General features: G+C 43.2%; 2 protein-coding genes across 2 annotated transcripts in view; both read right to left on the bottom strand.

Moving 5' to 3' along the window:
- spint2 (serine peptidase inhibitor, Kunitz type, 2) overlaps window positions 1-1,457 on the bottom strand; it is a 7,183-nt gene extending 5,726 nt beyond the window's left edge. Inside the window, exon 1 of the mRNA XM_006809174.3 lies at window positions 923-1,457. Within this exon, the coding sequence (XP_006809237.2) occupies window positions 923-1,361 (439 nt within the window). The 5' untranslated portion in view covers window positions 1,362-1,457. The remainder of the gene's footprint in view (window positions 1-922) is intronic.
- Window positions 1,458-8,880: 7,423 nt separating this feature from the next.
- Window positions 8,881-13,010, bottom strand: LOC148099806 (uncharacterized). The gene is made up of 9 exons (XM_087850536.1): window positions 12,958-13,010; window positions 12,388-12,694; window positions 11,659-11,741; window positions 11,430-11,482; window positions 11,165-11,207; window positions 9,932-10,002; window positions 9,642-9,731; window positions 9,214-9,524; window positions 8,881-9,098 (listed from the first exon to the last, which is right to left on the bottom strand). Exons 2-9 carry the CDS (start codon window positions 12,677-12,679, stop codon window positions 8,881-8,883), a joined length of 1,161 nt encoding a protein of 386 aa, XP_087706662.1. The 5' UTR covers window positions 12,680-12,694; window positions 12,958-13,010.
- Between the last annotated feature and the right edge of the window lie 1,268 nt (window positions 13,011-14,278).

Raw genomic sequence — 14,278 nt, forward strand, 5'->3', positions numbered from 1 at the left:
AAACCCTCAGGTGTTTAAATCACCTTCAAACAAACAGGTGAGGGCTCCGCCTCCTCTCAGGTGAACCAGCCCGACCGGTCCAACCTCTCAGAGAACAAAGAGCCTGTAAAATACCTGCACAGGTGGATTCCAGGTAGGGCATGGTGTCACATTAACAAGGAAACAAATGAGAGCAGGTCATTAACTCTCAGAGGTGCTCGGCTGAGAGAGGCTGCCGGGGTTCCCATGATGCACTGCGGGTCTCTTCTTCACTCACCTTGTGCTCATAAAGCTCTCTGTGTTTCAGGTAATCACTGAGCAGCTGAAAGCCTCATCCTTCACATTAGACTAAAAAGGTCAAAGGTCAGTTTCTCTGTGACATCACTTGTTTTTATCATTATTATAATAATGACTACAGCGTCCACGCTCTCAGGTTCAGTCCATGTTTGGCGCTTCCTGTTGACGATTAGTGTGAATATGATGAACCAGAGCGTGAAGCATCACCGTGACAGAGTCACAAAGAGGCCACAGGTCACGTGTTTGTGTCTGCAGTTCACCTGTGCAGGTAACAATGCAGCAGAGCAGGATGAGCGGCATTGGTCAACAACAATGAGGCACTAAATGCGCCGCCCACAGATTCACACGCCAATTCTGTTGTTGATCAGGAAGTATGAGCTCAGTCTTCTCAAAGGTTTCAGTGAATGAGGTCATTACTGAGTCAGCTCTGACTCCGCCTTCTTTTGTTTCTTTTATTTTGAAAGTCTTCAGCTGAAGCACGAAGGAGGAAATCAATAATAATAATGATGATGACGACCAATAATCAAGTTAAACTGATCAGGTTTCTCCCTGCAGACTGATCAATGAGCCATCTATCGATTCGGTAAAGGATCAGTTATGTTCAGCCTGATCTGTCGATCAATAATCGATAATCAAAGCTTCTTACTGTTGTTAGACTCGTTGCTCCGCGGCTCCCAGCGCTGCACCTGCGGCACGTTGTTCTCCTCCTGGCCGCCCTCCCGCGCCTCTCCGTCGGCCTTTTCGGCCACGAACTTACGGTAAACCTCAAACTGGCTACTGGGACGAAGTGCGCAGGCGTCGTGGCCGTCCCCACAGCCCACCAGCTTGCAGTGGGTCGGTCCGTCCGCCGGAAACCCGATCACAGCCAGGTCGCAGTCCGGGAGCGCGCAGCACATCGCCCGGCAGCTCTTGGGATCGAGCTCCATCACATTTTCCAGCAGCCGCGCTCCGCCAGCCTCGAAATCCGGGACCTGGTTGGGGTCGGTGGACCGGTCCCAACTGCAGTCCGTAGCCAGACCCGAAGCCAGCACGAGCCCGAGCGCGAGCAGCTTCAGCGGGATCAGGGTCGCGCCCCCAGTCATCATCAACAATCAATACAAAGCTCCAATAATCAGGAAACAGCGCAGCGAGCCTCCGGCCACACGGTCACTTCCGTGTTCTTGGCTCTGTCGCACTTACATTTACCTACGACAGGTGCGGCACGAGGCCACGCCCACACCAGACGTCACTCACACTCAGACACACACACATAGAGAGAGTTCTGCTGAACGGTGAAAACCTCAAAGGTTTAAATGAAACTCGTTTTGTTTTACTGAAACAAAACTGATGATGAGCGGGAGAAAGTTTTAAAGTTTGAATTACAGCCAATCATTTGGTGTCTCGCGCTCAGTGCTGCTGTTACAGCTGTTTCCATGGAAACATGAACACTTCCTGTCCCACAGCCTGATGAAGGAGGCCTGAAATCAGATCAGAGGGAATTAATGTGATTGGCTGAACAGGTGTGTTCACTGTTTGCAGAGTGACTCAGCAGGTGCAGCACGTGACCACATGATCACATGACCACACGCACTCTTAGCTGCTGGGCTGCACGTAAAAGAATCAGAGGAAATGGCTGATTTCAAACTCGACACATGACTCGGCTCCTCTGCTTCCTGTTTACTGTGTGACTTCAGTCAGGTGTGAGCAGGTGTGTCTGCAGGCAGGTGAGATGTACTGAGGTCACACCTTGTAGTCCGAACTCACCTGCATTCATGACTCTGATCATCCAACCCGCTGATGGGAGGGGCTTACTGGGGATGATAGAAACTTCACCTTGAACATGGCGGTAGGACGACTGTCAGGCAGCTCACAGGTTAAAGGTTAAAGGTCATGTGAGAAGGTTCTACACACAATATTCGAAGCACATAGCGCACACTGTGGGAAATTACGACTGTGCGTATGTAACAGGGTCATAAATCACATTGTTATAATCACACAAACTGCTCCGTTTATGCCTGACTGTTGGGACCTCCCATCCTGTAGTTATGTTCAGTATCAGTTAGAGCCCCGCCTCATTCTCTTCTTCTTCTTTGGTGCAGCCCTATAAATACAGTGTACCCCTTTGCCCCTCCCCTTTTCTACAGTTCCCTTGTGGGAGAGGTGGGTGTCATTTCTTTCCAACACTGTAAAACGCTCATATAATGCATATTTAGCCACCTGGATGTTTCTGATTGTGATTTTAGTTCAGTTATTGTCATTATTAAGCCTGTTTTTGTTAGATGTTACTGAGATGTTAAGAAGAAACTGAATAATGTAGCCCTGTTATCGGATTGGCAAAAGTGAATGCCTCTCTCTTCCAGGGCTCGTTGGAGACGGGCGACAGTGCAGTCAGAGATATTCGTGGGCAAAGAAGCTTCGGGAGACCTCACCGGAGCGTGGGAACGGCGACGCGACCTCGGAGTTGAACGCTGAGATCGATTGTGTTTCCAGGAAGCTCCGCGGGGCTGGAGATGCGCCTCAGGGCGATCCGGAGTGGAGTCCTGCTAAGAACGTTTACTGGGAGGAGATCGTCCTCTAGCGGATTGGAGGTTGAAGTATTGCGGGGAAGGGGAGCGACCGGAGCCTCTGTATTGCTGAATGGAGCGGAGAGAGGAGTTCCAGGGGATGCGAATGGCTGAGCTGATGGCTGCGCCGCAAGGACGGCTGCTGGAAGACGCGCCGGCTGCAGTGGGGCACACCGCAGCGGCTCCACTAGGAAGATCAGTTGGCGGATCCCGAGCTGCTAGGGGAAAATCAGGTGGAGAAGGAGCGAGGTTGTGGTCCGATGGCTGAGCGACGGGGAATTCATGGTGACTGAAGGGTGAGCAGGAATTAAGCTCTTAGAATTTGTGAGGTGACTGGGGTTGTCTCAGGCCCTCCAAGGAGGCCTATCTCCCCCCACCACTCCCCCTGCCGGGGGCGAACTCCCTCAGACATCGGTGCGTTGGTGGTTCTTTGTGTCCGGGGTGGACGTCCGGGTACACACCGGCTCACTCCTGGTGGCTGCTTGTCGGGGCCTGGAGCCTGGGGCTCGCTCGGGCCCCTTCAGGGGTGGGGTGCCCTCGGCCTCTCGGCCTGGGGCTCGGTCACTCAGGCACAGCTGGCTGCCGGCGGAGCTCACGGGCACGTCACTGCAACCCCCCCTGGCTTCTGCTCCGCGGCTGCTGAGTGACCCCTCATCTGGGACTCTCCTCAGCTCTTTCTGGGACAGCAGCTGCCCCTCTGTTGGTCTTCTTGGTCTCTTGTGTTCTGGGGGCCTCTGGATGTCTGGAGTCTTGATCTCCTCCATACCTGCTTCATGCCCTGGAGGACGGGGCTGTGGCCCCCCCACACCCTCTAGCAGATCATTACATGAAGGAACCTTTTAAAAACAAGCGCGTCCATGCTCACAGGTGTACACACGGGTGCTCACACACACAAACTACACCCTTTTTGGCTCCTACCTCAAAGCACACTGTGCTGTCGATCTTACGTGCTGCACAATAATGTTTAATATTTAGTATTTACTGTTATATTCCCATAGATCATCGTGATGTTGTTTATTATGTTGCTCTGTTTCTTTGTTTTCTCTTTTTTCTTTCTCAACAGGTGATTCAGGTGATTGATGGATGGATTTTTTGTCTGTTTGTTTTGTTTGTTTTTGTTTTTTGCCCTTTATCCCCGTCCCTCCTGCTGCTGTTTTTCTTTCCCTCTTTCTTTCTCCTCTTTCTTTTACCCAGGCTCTTTCGTCTTCAACCGTCAGTGACCTGCAGAGCAGCACCATGGAGAAGGTTTGTCAGAGAGAAGTCTTCTGTGATATTATAATATGCCCCCTTCATCTCTCGAGCTCCTGGAATAATTTTGTTTCATCTTAAAAGGCTGGAAGATGTTACAGAACTTCTAGACAGAAAACAAGTCCTTGAGAGGCTGTCCACGTTCAGATCTGACCAATAGTGAATCATTCATGGAGTGCAGGAAACATGGTGAGAGCCTGATTAAGGACAGGGAGAAATGGTGATGTTAAATCAGCACAGAGGGCTGGTTAGACCAAAACCTTTACATGAAAAAGCTGAGAAACTCTGGCTGGTGAATTGGATCTTTTTATGTGGTTAAAGTCACATCATGCATATGAATCCATGCTGGCTGCATGTATAGATATCAACTAAAAATTGCACAGACTTGTAAAGATCATTTCTCATCGGTGCCTCTTTTCATTTTTGCAGTGTTGTGTTTAACATGTCATCAAAGCTGTGCCACCTACATGCATGAATTCATAAGACAGTGTGTATGCCAGGCACAGCAGACTAACACGACAGCCTCCTGACAGCTCCGTACACAGGCAGCCTGCTTTGTGTTTTAGATATACAGTATATTTGGAAAGTAATTCAAGAGCAAGGAGGCGGAGGGAGCAGAAACACCACACGAATAAATAGAAATCAAACACTCACCGGCTGAGGTTTTGGTACTTTGAGCAGAGATATGGGGGAAGGGGTGTGGCAACAGGGTTTGACAAGGGGGCCATGACGGGCAGCAGACAAAATAATAAAAAAATAAATAATAAAAAATACTTGTGTGATGATTGATCAATCAGCCCTCTGCACTGTTGGTGTCTCTGAGCCCTCCTGAGCTTCAGCTCATGTTGTCATGGGCAGCAGTGGACCCAAAGACAGACACACGAAACGTGGAAACATTTGAACAGAAAACGTGTCTTTGATTATGGCCGCAAACATGAACCACACACGAAAAAGAGAAACTAATCGCAAAAACCTGAACTGGGAAAATGAATACATGAAAACCAGGAACACTAGGAAACAGATATGAGACATGAGGAGCTCAGCAGATGATCGGACGACCAGCAGAGGGAGACAGAGGGCGTAGATACACAGAAAGGTAACGATGGAACCAGCTGACAGATGAACGTGACTCCACAGGGGAAGCAAACACACCGAACATGGAACACGAGACTGTCAAAATAAAACAGGAAATAGGCAGAGTAAGACACTCGGACTAAACAAGTGAACAGGGACAATGGGAGACGAGACACAGATCAAACTACGGAGCAGAGGACACAACGGGCTGGGAGACGCTGAACACAAGGACAACAAAGCGGGGAAACAAGACACGTGGACACAAACTGCTTTTCGTCGCTCATATCAGCTTCAGTCCAAACTGTTCAAACATGGTGCAGAAAATGAAGCAGAGGTCATCTTGAAGGAAGAGCGTGTGAACGGCGTCGTGGAGGTCACGGGGGCAGCGAGGGTCAGTCTGCAGCTGCAAATCAGAGAGTGAGGCTGGGCGCTGTGGGCGTGTCGGTCAGCAGAGACAGGAAGCCGGAGTAGGATGGAGCAGGGTGTTCTCCTTTATTTCTTCAGCTGACAGTTTTATTAACGACTGTATAGGAATTTCTCTTACTTATGTAGTAATCACATTACTTTATTAATGCCTTGGTGCCACTGGATTCTAACATGTCTCACACCCATGCAGTTAGACAGATGGTGTAGTAAGGAAGCAGAAACTCCACAGGAAGAGTCTTTGGTCTCTTCGAGGACTCTGGGAGGCAGCAGGGGAGTGTGAACCTTCAGGTGTGAATCAGCTGTGCTGCCTTTTGTTCCTGGAGGTGTTTAACTGAGAGCCATGCTAGGCTCAGACTCTGCTGTCTGCCCCGCGGTCATGAGGCTCCACCAAGCCTGGTTTTTCTGTTCGTTCTGTTTGGATTAAAGATTGTTAGCTACCGCTCGTCTGCAGGCTTTATTTAAACGGAAAACCTCCACAACACAATCTTTAGTCTGGCTTTGGTACGGTGGCCCTGAAGTGCAAATCACACCAACAAATTGCTAAACACAACAAAAAAATTGAGAGGCCCTGAAGTGCAAATCACACCAACAAATGGAGAATCACAAAACAAAATTGAGAAACACAAAAACAAATGGAGAATCACAAAACAAAATTGAGAAGCACAAAAACAAAACTGAGAATCACAAAATCAAATTGAGAAGCACAAAAACAAAACTGAGAATCACAAAAACAAAACTGAGAATCACAAAAACAAAATTGAGAAGCACAAAAACAAAACTGAGAAGCACAAAAACAAAATTGAGAAGCACAAAAACAAAATTGAGAAGCACAAAAACAAAAGAAGAATCACAAAAACAAATTGAGAAGCACAATTACATTAAGAAAACCGGAAAGGGTAGGTACCAGTCGGCAACAGGAGACATCACTGATTGGATGTCCGCGCTGTTCGTCTTTGGAACCGGAAGTTACTCTGCCTGTAGCGCATTTCGTTTGAAGAAGAACGGCGGAATGTTTTGTCCTAGCTGTGGGAAAAAGCTGGTTGAGGAGTCACCGAACTTTTGCAGCGGCTGTGGCGAGAGGCTTTATCACGCATCTTGCATCGGAGACACTTCACTCCCATTGAGTAAGTTAATAAGCATAATAAAATGTTTGTTATTTATTGATTTATTAGCCTAGCGTTAGCTGTTTCCAGACCATAGCAGACCAGAGGGCTGTTCCACCAAGTGAGCTCAGAAAATCGAGGCTCATTTGAAAATGCACGCAGCTGTCAAAATGACTGCTCAAGACCTTTCTAGTAGTGAAGGTTTGAGGGCAGTTCTAGTGTTAACAAACCTCGCAGCTAGGGTGCCACGGACCAGACTTGTCCACAAGCATATTGCATAATGAACCGAATTTGGGGCAATCGAGCCTGGATTTTCAGAGTGAGCCTGGCTTTTGGGATTAGCTTGCTTCGTGGAACAGTCCTCTGAGCATTTATTGTCTAAGTAATGTTATTGCTTAAGTTGGTTAATATATATTCATAATTTTACACATAAGTATGATAGAGCAGTTTATAACATGTCACTGCATGCGTTGATTTATATAGTTCCATATTGTCAGCAAAAAATCCTTCACTGTTCTATTTTCATTTTGCAGATATGGTTCAAGAGACTGTGGATTTGCTGTTGAGGAGAGGGAACTGGATGTGTTTCCCGAGGAGGGGCTACCGGTTGGATTGTGTGGTGATCCAAACATTGAGGAATATTTACAACAGGCTGTACAACAAAACACACTGCAGCAGCCACAAGACTGGGAATCGGCCACAGAACTGTATTTGGCCCTGAAGGACATAGCTGGGTTTTAGATACCAACTGAACTTCAGTTTGTAATGACATTTGTCAGAGTTACTCTGACGAAGACACACACGGTGTCGAAATGTTAGTTTCTTTCCTTTTTTTGCACCTAATAAAACCTTTGGACTTACTTGAGTGCTCCAGCCCTTCTGTTTTTCCTTCATTTTTTAATGTTAGTAGTGTTTCCTTTCCCTCTTGCTAAATTGAATATAATATTGTTCATAATATACAGCAACTGGCATGGATTTAAATATTAACATTTAACCACAAGGAAACATTTAAAATTTTCTTTAATAAATCCATTTACAAATAGTGTCCAGCATTTCTGTCACTTTTCCAACATACACAATATTCAGAAAAAACAACTAAATGTTTAACAATATGGAAGTTGCTTGTCACATGAATGTGTTAAGTAGTGTGCCAACGGCAGCTGAACCTAACAGGGTAACTCAGTAACTGTAACTTGATGACCTTGCTGATTTAAGAACATCCAAATCCTGGAGCATTTTGAATTCCAAAGTCCATGTTGGCCTTAAAGATGCTGTATGAGTCACAGATGGGTAGCTTCAGAGTATTTGCACACGTGTTTTCAACTGGAAAAGGCAAATCACTTAAAAACTGGATGCATGGTGGTGGTGTCATTCCTGCCGGTGGAACTGCCGTCAGCCCTGTGGCAAACATCATCAAATCTTCCAGGCAGACTGCTGTTGCCTTCTCTGAAAGAAGAAAGTAAACACTGTAGTACATTACAGAAAATTAATTTCCTTACCTCTCCTTTCATAAAAATATAAACAAATAAAAACGGCCATTCAAACCTTCACAATCAAGGAGATAATCTGCCCAAAAGCCAAGTGTTAGGACCTCCTTATGCCGCTTGTTGCTTCCTGCTGGGCTGAGATCTGGTCTGAACATGCTCTCCAGTTCTGAAGCAGTCAGGGCCTTGGCAGAGAAGCATAGGAGTGGGGCCAGCACACTGGAATGTTGTTGCAGTGCACTTAAAAAATTCAGACTTTCCAGTCCATCTTTAAATCTGCAAAGGATAGACAAATAACTAATAATTGGTTTATAGCTATAATGACACTTTGGTTTCTTTCAAGGATGTACCATCTGAGGTACTCCTCCACAAATGCTTGTTTCTCACAAGGCTTGACGTTTCTGAGGCATCCAGCAGTTTGGAAGATTGTGCTGTTTTGCAAAATAAGATTATGCAAAGACTCCTCTGATTCAGCTTTCAGGACCTATAAAAAAAAAAAAAAAGGTTTACTGTAAGAAAAACAAAAATATAATTTTCACTACTTTTACGATTCATTCAAACATTGGATTAAAAAAATAATCAATTTGTTATTTCACTTGTGTTGTTGGGAGGTGGAAATCTGTCCTTTCAGATTACAGAATCTACCTTGAACCTACTTTCAAGATATGATCCAACCCGGATAACTTTTATCCTGATTAAATCTTTTAAACTGGCCCCAAGTGTCTTCTAAGTAAACCCATTCCCTGAGCCTAGGTAATTTTCTACCTGATGTAGAACTTTTGTGATCTCCTCATCTTGCACATCTTCTACAGTGGCGCTGAAACTCTGATTCCCTGTGATGTGGTTGACCAGGTTCTTGGAGAGGAAACGTGGTGCTGGTCCCCCATGCACAATGGATACAGCGATCATCTTTCCTGCTAAAAAGTACTCATCTTGCCTGGCAGCTGTTATACAGGGCACATAATTATCATGGTTAATTGCTATTAAATATGCTAATGAAAAAAATAAGCCAATTTTTATTAAAATTTCCATTGTAATAATTACGGAGAAAACATCCACCTCTTGAATTATATACAAGATAACGGCTCTCTGGAGGTCCATCAAAGATGGGGCGATTTCTCAGACTGCCCATAAGAAGTGTGAGGAATTCACGCCTCGGGCCACCTGTATCCAAACCTTCTTCAAAGCTGCCAGCATCATCATTAAACTTGATGAACATGTCGTAGTTGTCAGAGTATGTGCTGCGTCGAAATCCTCTAACAGCTCCATCCCATACAGCTGACCTTGATATATTGAACCTGCTGACCTTCTTGTGGTCAAGTTCCAGTGCCAAATTTGCAATAATTTCATGTGCCTGCAAATTGGTGTCTCTAAAAAAAAAAGGGAAACTTATTTTTTAAAGGTGTATATACTTCTCTCATGATTGCATGATGTCTTGTACAGAACAAGATGGCGGTTAATTGGATTCAAATGTTTAAATTACTAACACAGGTTCTTCTGGGGGCTCAGCTTTGGCTTCGTTAGGAGTAGGATCTTCATCATCAATCACAATCGGTTCAAACAGCTGTGTGTAGTTTCTGCAGAGTGAAAACATGTACACAAAGTGTAGATGCAAAAAGACAAATGCATAAACATGCAGTTCCAGTTTTATAGAACGATTCTACTATTTTTTTTCTGAAGAATCTAATGTAAAAGAGTCAAACTACATACATTTATAATAATTGTGTGTATATATTTTGTGCAACCCTCTGGAATAATTACTCAAGATACAACGCACCTGTAACAGGAGCTCTCGACAGTGAGGCATTCAGTAGTGCCTGTATCGTTTTCTTCTTCCAAATCTATGACCTGGAAATACAGAAATGAGGATGAATGAAAATTCATATTTGACCAATTGATAATTATTTTAATATAGGGAGCCTAAGTCTCCTCCCCTTCTGGTCTGCTCATGGGTCCCTGAACAAAAGAAAAATGAATGGAAGTGAATGGAGCTATAAAAGTTATTTTCTGGTCTGCTTTGCCTTACTCTCTGAATCACACATATGTTGTACTTCAATTTAAATAATAAATAATTGTGTTTCAACTATGTCTGTAATGTAATTTGAGATTTGTTAGCTTGTAAAAATTTGTCATTAAAATGACTACAAGTCAGATGTCGCAAATATGACGTCGCCTCAGAAGCTTTTCTCCCCCAGCGTAGCTGCTAATTATCACATGGCCAGATTTATAGTGGTTTTCTCCACATCATCCTGGAAGAAGGATTCGAAGCTCGCTAAACAAAACTAAGCTTTTCCTCTTCTGTGTCTGGTTCGATGATGTCAATTTTGTGAGACGAACATTTACATTTCGCCATGTCTTTTCAAACAAAACCTAAAATAACCTTTGCCACCTGTCGCTTAAGCACTTTTTGGCATCAAAATGTGTTTATATACTTCACGGACATCATATTTTAAATCCATGGCACACATCAAACGGGATCAGAAAATAATTTTTATTGGCTCATAGACTCCTATTTTTTTAGCAGTAGGGGACCCATGGTCCGGAAGTAGATGGATGTACCTTAGGTTCCCTATCCCAATAGATTATCTAAAGGTACAATAAGTAAGAATGAAATAAGAAGAACATCCTGTGGTCAAATTTGTGTACTGCAGTCTATCTTTATAAACAAACGAGTGACTCTCCCTCCTCCCGTTCCATGAGTTTCATGGCTACGGATCAGCGCCAGAAGATTCTAGATGACAAAGACGAGTCATACACAGTTTCAATGTAACCTTCCTTCCAACATGATTGAGACATTAGACTGCTTTGTGATTATTTCATGTAGTATGACTTATTGTACCTTTAAGGGGTGGATGTTATAATCTATTGATAGTATGAAAATTGAGGATGTGAAATGCATTGTATAATAACAATGAATGTAATAAGCAAACAGTGAATCGTTATCTAATTGCAAAGTAAAGGCGGTGGAGATTGTCTGCTGCACTGTTTTACTAATAAAAAAGTTTTTTACCTGTTGTACTTCATTAGCAAGCACAAGATCCCCAGCACCCTTCCTTAGAGAACAAAGAAAAGCATTATTGTTATGTACTGTGAAAATATTAATTGACACTTTGAAAATATTTAAGCATCTTGATTAAGAAACAAGCAATACAAGTATTATGTAGTCCATGTTCCAAAAACCATATACAGAATGAATGACAAAAGTGTATATCTCATTAATACAAAGTGTAGGCAAAAAACAGTGAAAGATTACATGTTCTTAAAATATCACTTACTCATATTCTGCCGCTTTCTGTAAAGGACTGCTTTCATGTTGAAGTTCCCATGGCTGAAACAAACAAACAAACAAACAAACAAACAAACAAACAAACACACGCACACGAGCACGCACACACACACACAAAATGTATTTCACATATAACTATTAACTATTTTACTGAACTGAGGCAAATGGTGGTGGCTAAACAACAAGAAAACTCTATAAAAACTTTAAATTGTACTTACCAGTGTATCAGCAAGATCAAACTCAGAGGGCCTTTTAATAACAATCTCTGGGTCAGAGTCAGACAAGTCTGAGTTTTCTCCAACTACAAAACATGAAAACAAATCAAGCTAAGCTAACTAAATTCATACTAATGTATGAAACTTTATTTGATCATCAATAATAGATTAATACGAAAGGCATAAAGTTAGCATTGAAAACTCATGACTGAGTAGATCCAAAAATGGCTGAATTTCATGTTTCCAGGAAGAAACATAACATATACAAGCTAATTTAGGGAGCAATGGTGGCAGAGGAGTTAAAAGCCCGCCCTGTAATCAAAAGGTTGAAGGTTTGAACCCTGCTCAGTCTGTCGCAGTCGTTGTGTCCTTGGGCAAGACACTTCACCCTCCATGCCAGGTGGTGGTAGTGGGAGGGATAGGTGGCATCTGTGTACAACAGCCTTGCTTCAGTCAGTGAATCCCAGGACAGTTGTGTCCACATTGTAGCTAATCACCAGCAGTGTGTGAATGTGTGTGGGTGAATGACTGGTTTTGTTGTGAAGTGTCTTGGGGGGGTTGTAGAACCCTAGAAGGTGCTATATCAAATACAGGCCATTCACCATTTTAATGTAGGTATGCTATTGACTTGGGTGCTTTATGCGTAGTGTTATCATTTCACAATTTCAAAATTATCAGTTGTTGAAACTAAGGGAATGTGTGTCAAAATCCAAACAAACATTAGCAGCTTACCATCTTCAAAGTCACTCTTCAAGCAGATGAAAACAGTGATTCTTTGATAAGGCTTGCCAACTTCAGCCTTATAAGCCTCAAGTGTAAATGGTCTTTGTGTTCCAGGGACAGTAATGACCTCAGTGCCATCCGGATACAGAAGAAGGAAAGGTCCATCTTTTAGATCTTTGTTAAAGTCCTTCATTTTTTTAACAGCTTGATTGAGCAGACTTGTGGCAGTAGCGTCAGGGTCTGTTGTTAGGAAAATAGTTTTTCCACGGTATGGCTTCAAACCACCCTTTTTAATGGTCATCAAGCCGACATTTATCTGTAAGGAAAAAGACATGAACAATGGGCCAAGTAGATACTAATATGACTCTAAGCAGATCTAGTCAAACTTGAATATTTATTAACTGCAAAAGAGGGATCTTCCTGACAACCTAAATGTACAATTACTCGTAAACAATTGTTCTTATTCTGGATAGCTTTACTACACTGAACATTTTTTACACAACTCCCCTAAGGAATAACAAAAGAATGTCATTAGAAAATTAACCTCAACTTGTTTTCAGACTGAGCTAGCCAAACTACCTGAACCTTTCTTTTTTCCTTTTTCTTTAAGCCCTTCCTCCCTTCAGAAAACTTTTGCCTCTCTTAATTTTTCTTTTTTCTGTATTCTATGAAGGTGCTGAAGGTTGGAGTCGGGCAATTTGAGGTAGTCTGTGATGCTAAAGGGAAACAAAGGAAAAATGTACTACAATGTCACACATTAAAGACATTCATTCATGTGACATTCCATTGTCCACACAACACGCAAATAAGGACAACACTGAATAATCTCACTAGAAAATTTCTACCAAGGAATGACAATGCAACTGATACTATTGACCAATACAATTCTACACCAGTAAGTTTTAATGTATAGACACATAATAGTGTTAGTTCCTAAAGTTAACCAAACATAATAAATTAACTAATTTATTATCGTTTCAGTTGTGGAAATGCTCAGAGGACTGTTCCACGAAGCAAGCTAATCCCAAAAGCTAGGCTCACTCTGAAAATCCAGGCTCGATTGCCCCAAATTCGGTTCCAGCAAGGAGGCTAACCTGCAGTCTTTCTGCTCATTCATTATGCAATATGCTTGTGGACAAGTCTGGTCCGTGGCACCCTAGCTGCGAGGTTTGTTAACACTAGAACTGCCCTCAAACCTTCACTACTAGAAAGGTCTTGAGCAGTCATTTTGACAGCTGCGTGCATTTTCAAATGAGCCTCGATTTTCTGAGCTCACTTGGTGGAACAGCCCTCTGGTCTGCTATGGTCTGGAAACAGCTAACGCTAGGCTAATAAATCAATAAATAACAAACATTTTATTATGCTTATTAACTTACTCAATGGGAGTGAAGTGTCTCTGATGCAAGATGCGTGATAAAGCCTCTCGCCACAGCCGCTGCAAAAGTTCGGTGACTCCTCAACCAGCTTTTTCCCACAGCTAGGACAAAACATTCCGCCGTTCTTCTTCAAACGAAATGCGCTACAGGCAGAGTAACTTCCGGTTCCAAAGACGAACAGCGCGGACATCCAATCAGTGATGTCTCCTGTTGCCGACTGGTACCTACCCTTTCCGGTTTTCTTAACGTAATTGTGCTTCTCAATTTGTTTTTGTGATTCTTAATTTGATTTTGTGATTCTCAGTTTTGTTTTTGTGCTTCTCAATTTTGTTTTTGTGCTTCTTAATTTGATTTTGTGCTTCTCAATTTGATTTTGTGCTTCTCAATTTTGTTTTTGTGCTTCTCAATTTTGTTGTTGTGTTTAGCAATTTGTTGGTGTGATTTGCACTTCAGGGCCTCTCAATTTTTTTGTTGTGTTTAGCAATTTGTTGGTGTGATTTGCACTTCAGGGCCACCGTACTTTG

Source organism: Neolamprologus brichardi, chromosome 14 (assembly GCF_056152115.1).
Source record: "Neolamprologus brichardi isolate AB-2024 chromosome 14, ASM5615211v1, whole genome shotgun sequence".
NCBI lineage: Eukaryota > Metazoa > Chordata > Actinopteri > Cichliformes > Cichlidae > Neolamprologus > Neolamprologus brichardi.

Coding starts and splice junctions, on each gene's coding strand:
- LOC148099806 (XM_087850536.1), bottom strand. CDS start 12,679: ATGACCATTAAAAAGGGTGGTTTGAAGCCATACCGTGGAAAAACTATT. Junction 11,742..12,387: donor GAAGAGTGACTTTGAAGATG/GTAAGCTGCTAA, acceptor CATGTTTTGTAG/TTGGAGAAAACTCAGACTTG. Junction 10,003..11,164: donor TTGCTAATGAAGTACAACAG/GTAAAAAACTTT, acceptor CTGTATTTCCAG/GTCATAGATTTGGAAGAAGA.